This window comes from Gorilla gorilla, chromosome 6 (genome assembly GCF_029281585.2).
Source record: "Gorilla gorilla gorilla isolate KB3781 chromosome 6, NHGRI_mGorGor1-v2.1_pri, whole genome shotgun sequence".
Lineage (NCBI taxonomy): Eukaryota > Metazoa > Chordata > Mammalia > Primates > Hominidae > Gorilla > Gorilla gorilla.
The window spans coordinates 76496261-76503073 of record NC_073230.2 but is presented as its reverse complement, the minus strand read 5'-3'; the positions used below and the strand labels follow the sequence as shown (position 1 = coordinate 76503073).

The 6813-nt window shown below is 33.1% G+C and overlaps 1 protein-coding gene across 1 annotated transcript in view; it reads right to left on the bottom strand.

Moving 5' to 3' along the window:
• Positions 1-245: 245 nt before the first annotated feature.
• LOC129523466 (putative STAG3-like protein 4) overlaps positions 246-6813 on the bottom strand; it is a 33607-nt gene continuing 27039 nt past the window's right edge. Inside the window, exon 5 of the mRNA XM_055346998.2 lies at positions 246-6496. Coding sequence (XP_055202973.1) covers positions 6437-6496 — 60 coding nt within the window. The 3' untranslated portion in view covers positions 246-6436. The remainder of the gene's footprint in view (positions 6497-6813) is intronic.

Here is a 6813-nt window from a genome sequence, read left to right as displayed (position 1 = left end):
GTTTACTATGTATAGGCTCTAGCTTTGAGCTGCTTACTTGCTTAAATAAATGTTTTCAATTTACTATAATACAACAATTTGTAGAGAAATGCTGTGAAGCATAGTTAAAAGAATGAATCCCTGAAATAGAATCATTTTTTAAAAATATGTCCTAACATGTGGTCTCATTTTTTCATGTTTTGCATTAATTAAAGTCTTATTCTGAAAAAAATATTTTTGCCTAAACTTTTGAATTAACAAAATAAAAATAAAAAATATACAAATATACAAATTTTGGAAATCAGTGATGTAAAAACATGCTTTAATACCGTCTTGGTTGTTAATTTCAAAGATTTTTCTCAAAAGACACTTTTTGTAAAGTAATGAGAAAATACTGCCACGTTTAATTATTAAATAATATTTACTACAATACAATTTACTTTTATTTAATTATTAAACATGCAATATATTTTAAATTATTTAATTATACATGCAATGTATATTTTTAAAATGTATTAAAATAAAGTTAATTGCATGTTCTCTCTAATCATGTTCTTGTAGCATGCACACATTTTAAAAAACCCAGTACATGTAATTTTTGAAAATAGTATGTACCATTACACCTTTTTATTTGGGAGATTTATTAGAAAATAACTTTTTATTCAGAAAAGATTATGACAGAATTAGATAAAAAGGAGACTAAAATGTGTGTTAAATCGCGTAATATTATAAATGTAATTAACTCTTCATCTTCCAAATATTGAAAACAGTAATGAAAGAGACCAATATTTAAAAATAGAATCTTTTTTTAAACCTAAAAAAAAAAACTAAAAAATTGTTATATGGTAACAGCTTTACTTTCACATAAGGCAAACCCACTGTTGAGTGAGTTGGCTCTGATTCCAATGGTCTCATCAACTTTGTGAACACAGGTACCTCAGTGGTGCCTCTTTCAAGACAACAAAATTAACTTTTAGAGATTAAAAAATATATTTTGGCAATTGAAACTCACCAGTGCCTTTCTGCTTCTCCAGGAAGTTGTACCCGTCAGCACCTGCTGAGGGCTTTGTTGTCCAAACCCTGACAGGTAAAAAAATTCCTGTAGAATAAAGCCAGACCAGCTGGCTTTGAAGAGAAACCTCCCAGTTTGGGCTGCGTTTGCCTCCTCTCCTTTTCTATGAAGACCGAGGCTTTGCCCCCTTGATCGTCAAGCCGTGAGATGCGTGATCTCTCTGCACAAGTGTCTGGCAGGCCGAGGTGCACCTGTTTCTGTCACTCTGGAGTAAATTTAGCTGTAAAGGTATCACTGACAACCAGACCTTTGCCAGTGCTGGCAAAAGAACACAGAATTGCTTCCCTCCCCTCCCCCCTCCCGACCCCCTATGCTGCTAGTTCCAATGGAAAATATCCAATCGGAAGTCTATCCAAAAATCATTCCTAAAAAATGCAATTGCTTTCATATGGTATAAAAAAGTAAGTTTCCTCATTTCAAGCAGATTTTAAAATTACATTTCCAAGAATAATCTTGGAACAAGACAAGTTTTCGTTCAATTAATTGTGGCTGGAAACTTTTTAATGGAAACATAGCACATACTTACTTCATTTCAGGTTATTAAATTGTGTTAAGCATAAAAGTTATTTGCCATTCTTTGCTGCAGCTCATTTGTTCTTTTCAATTCTAAGAAATATTAGAAGGTTAAATAACTTATCACATAGGAGAGATTATTCATACTACCAAAATTAGAATGTGTGTAGTTCTGAGGGACTGAATGTCAAAATCGTATGCTCATAGCACTAAAACTATTGGGAATCCAGGATGCCACTGGAACATGTAAAATGGCAGCTAAGGTCTATGGAAACCCTTCATGTTTAGAAACTGGCTAAAGCTTGAGTTCTCTTATCTTTTGGTTAAGGTAAGGACATTTATCATTTATGTGAATGTTTTAGACTAATTTCTTTATTAGTGGTTTGAGCAATATTCCTTTTGAGGAAAATAGAGAGGCAGGCAATATTCATTAATATGTCTGACATAAATAAAATAGTCAAGATATATAAAGCAGCCCAAGGAGTAACATCCTTAGCCAAAGCATTCTGAGCTTCTGCCTTAATAATTATGATTTCTTAAGTGGAGTTAAAAAGAGTTGTACAGAGTACCTGTTCTACCATATTATTGCTGTTTACAGGAATTGGGTGTGATGAGAAAAGGAAAGCTGGGTCAAAATAAAAAATGCTTTGTAAAATAAACAAAGTTCCTATTTACTTACTATGTATAAACAGCCACTCACCAAGCCTTGTTTCTCCACAGGGCACCACTTTCAGATAAAAACATAGACCTGAATGGCATCATCTAGTATCCAAGGAAACCATGTAAGTACCTCTCTCACTGTGTACTTCTGTTATTCAGATCTTAAAAGCTAGCTGAGTACTGAATAAGTGAGTGTTTTTATTTAATAATTATAAGGGAGGTACTTTTTAGGAGCCTGCTAAAAAGAAACAGGTTCTTTATTGTTATGTGCGTCATAACAAAACTCTCATGTTTTCATCATATTTCATAAAATTATGTGCTTAGTACCACTCTCTCCATCAATTCTCATTCTTAGGTACAAAATAGTTACTCAAAGTCCTAATGAATTGGAAGTTTCAAACTTTTCCAAGACCCAAACAATGTTTCAGAGTCCTTGTGCCAGGAGTACTTTATTAATTGTAGTTAAACTTGTTAAATTTTAAAAATTAAGAAAAAATTCCTTGGAAAATAATGGTTTATTGGTAAAGATGTATGGCAATCTATTTGGCTGTAGGCTTGCTTGAAGAGTGAGCAGGTGAGCAAAGAGACAAGATTACATGTTTAAACCAAGAAAAGAATCTTGAAAGTAAGTGTAATGACCAAGATGCAAAAATCTGTTTGGGGAAATTGTTGGGAGGTTGGCACATTATTTTCTTTATCCCCTCCCCACAAACTAATGTACATTTCTGCAGCTAATATCAAAGTTTTAATTCATGTTCAGGAGCTATGAAATCTACTGTGGAAATTTAGTTTCTAAACAACATGCTACTCTGGAGAAAGACATTCCTAAAATATTTGAAATTTCTACTATTTCCGTACTTCGACTTTTTTTTTGTTGTTATTTGTACTATCTCCTTTTAAAATTAAATTATTTTCAATGTGAAATGATTATTCATTATTGTTTATATACCTTTTCACGAAAACACTTAACATTTTCTATATACTCATGTAATTATAGACCTCGTTTTTTACCTTCTAAATTCGCTATATGATTTACCTACTCTTTAAATACAGACATATTACTTTTCATTGAGGGTGGTTTCAGAGTTCTTCATATATATTTTTTTTTGCTTTTGTCACTCGTGTGTATTTCTACTTTTCCTCTGCAGCATGGCTCCTTGCTAAGCATAAATGGTAGAGATTATCTCACAGTTTCTCTGAAGAATTAGAGAGGTCCTTCATGTTCAATAACTAACTGCAGGAGCATTTCACTTTATCACATAATGATGTCAAATTCTATTGTTTATGCATTTGCATATTTCTGCCTTTTAATATATGTTACCAAACACATCTTTCTGAATTGAGAAAAGTTGTCAGACTAAGGAATTCGCTGGAACTTTGGAAGGGCCTCCTCACCCAATAGGAAGACCTGGCTAGGAATTTAATTTTTTATGTAACTCACAAACTTCACAAGTGTGGAGTTTGAGACTGCAAGTGCTACCAAACTCCAGAAGTGGGATTTCCTTGCTGCATAATAAAAGTGGGCTTTGGCTGAGTAAAATTGGAAGCAGAGAGGGCTTAGAATAGATGTTTATAAAGAAAGAAAATGCTAATTGAAGGGGAAGACCAGGTAATGTTATAATTCACTATTTTGAGAAAATGGAATCTTTTGAATTCATTCTCCTTGTAATACAAGGGAAATGAAAATCTATAGTACAATGCTCATGGCACAATTTTAACTGTTTACATTAAAATATAAATTTTTCCAGAAAAAAAATTTAAATTTGACATATTTAATGAAACCTCCTATAACAAAAGGAAAATTGCTATAGAAATAAATGTGTATATATATATATATATATATATATACACACACACATTTATGTATATATTTGAGATTTTCCATTCATCAGTAGTAACCTCTGTAATGTAGATCAACCTTGTTTAGTAGAACTTTCTGTGATAATGGACATGTTCCATAGCTGCACCACCCAATATGGTACTCACTAGCCATATGTGGCTATTGAGTACTTGAAACATGGCTAGTGCAACAAAGAAACTTAATTTTGAATTTTATTTACATTTAATTAATTTAAATATAAATAGCCCACATGTAACTAGTGGCTACCATATAAACAACCTAGCTCTGGTCTAGATCACTTAGAAATGTGGGGAGAGTCAAACATGTATAGATTTGATATCACTATCAGTTATTTCTTATCTGTATCAACTACCATTGACCATTACTGAAATCATTAATGCCTGAAGAAGTGTGCTCCAACATTAATTTAGCAGGATTTTGAGAAATACTGTCATGTGATAGGCCAAATTGTAAAGAGTACTATTTTGTTTTCATCAGAAATTAAATACCCTCTTGCAGAGATTTTCTATTTCTTTTGGTATTCTGTCATACAATATAATTTTTTATGTTTACTTTAATATTTGAATTATTACAGTAGAATTTCTTTATGATACTTTCTCAGAGATGAATGCTTTTCATATGGTTGATAGGAAGACATTATAAAATTACTTTATAAGCCTGGGACAGCAACTTTTAAAATGGCCTTTGTAAACAAGACTACATGAAAAAGATAAATACACTAATGAAAATTCTAACTATGGGGACAAATATTTTTAAAAGTTTAGTTATAATTGGCTAGGTGTCGTGGCTCATGACTGTAATCCCAGAACTTTGGGAGGCCAAGGTGAGTGGATCATCTGAGGTCAGGATTCAAGACCAGCCTGACCAACATGGTGAAACCCTGTCTCTACTAAAAATACAAAATTAGCTGGGCGTGGTGGCAGGCGCCTGTAATCCTAGCTACTTGGGAGGCTGAGGCAAGAGAATCACTTGAACCCGGGAGGTGGAGGTTCCAGTGAGCTGAGACCACACCATTGCACTCCAGCCTGGGCAACAAGAGTGAAACTCCATCTCAAAAAATAAATAAATAAATAAATAAAATAAAAATAAAAAAAGGAAAAAGTTTTCTTACAAGTTCTGCAATGCAACTTGGCAATACAACTTGGCAAATAATTCCAAAAATGTAATCGGCCTCAAAAAGTGCTCCCTAGCTTTGTTTCTCCAAAAGCTGATTCTACTTCCAAAGCACACATCAGAGTTTAAATCTCCCATGATCTTTTCAGGCGTTTAGTGGAAATGATCGTTAGGATTTGTGATGATACTTTTATAATAATGCTAGACAGTAATATTATAGATAGGATAATTGCGTATAAAATAATATTGAAAATTTTAAATTTGTATAGATTTTAAAAGTTAGTAAATTCATATCTTGAATGCTGATTATTTGTAGGACATTGAACCTAGAGACTCTGGGAAATATTTTTTTAAATGGGAGACATCCGTCCTTTTAGGAACTCCATTTATTGGACCTGGGCATGTTCTTTTGGAAGGACAGGATTCAGATAAGCGAGAGAGAGGAGACTTCCTTTGGCATAACCTTGGACAAGCTACTGAGTGCTCCTTCTGCAGTGAAACAATAGGATTCTGGATAAAACATACTTTCTAATGAATTACTTGACTTCAGGAAACTTTTTTAACAACTTTAAAGATCCTTCTTCCTTGCCTTAGGATGAAAAAATTAAAAAGCATGAGGTGAAACTGCTGTTGAAGAGCAATAAACAAACAGGAAAAGTGGGATGGACAATTGAATTGTATGGGTTGTATTTATTTGCAAAGATACTGTTGGAAGTATAGCAGTCACATGCTCTATTAGACTGCTCCTAAACCGAGCCTTATTTGAAAAAAAAAACAAGGAGAACCAACAACCACATTTGTAGACCCAGTTTTTTGGTGTCCTTTTTTTTTTTCCTTTTGGTATCTTCAGTTAAGTAGCCAACCACTTTCATATTGTCAGATCTGTTTTCAGAAAGAGGGCCTACTTTTGCTCAGAAACCAGTGTTCTGTGTGGAGAAAACATGGGTCTCCATTGAAGGAATCCTACAAATCTCTGATATCTGCATGTTTGAGAAACTACTTTCATTCAGACACATGGACTGTAACTTCTGAGTCCTTAACCACCACCTCAAATTAGTATGTATTTGTCTACTTTTAAGTGTATTTAACTTTTTGTTATGAAAATTCAGAATATATTAGAAAAGTAGAGGGAAAAGTGTAATGAAATTTTGTATAACCGTACCTACCTTCGACAGCTATCATCTCATGGGCCAGGTTGTTTCATAATTGTTGTTTCCACTTTCCACTTCCACCTCAAATTATTTTGAAGCGAATCCCAGACATGACATCATTTTATCTGGTAACATTTCAGTCTGTATCTTTAAAAGATAAGATTTTTTTAACTTAAAAATGAACCACATCTAGAAAATTAACCACACTTAAAAAGTCAACATTTTCTTACTATTCTCAAATATACAAAACCAATATTCAAAATTTTCTGGTTGTCTCCTAAAGTTTTGTATTCTTTACTGTTTGAAGCAGGATACAAATAAGGTCCATACATTGTAATTGGTTAATATGTCTCCTCTTTTAATCTATAGGTTTATTTTTCCTTGTTTCTTAAGAAACTGGATTGTTTGTGCTGTAGAGCTTTCCGTAGTCTGCATTTGCTGATGCTTTCCTGCAGAGTCATTTA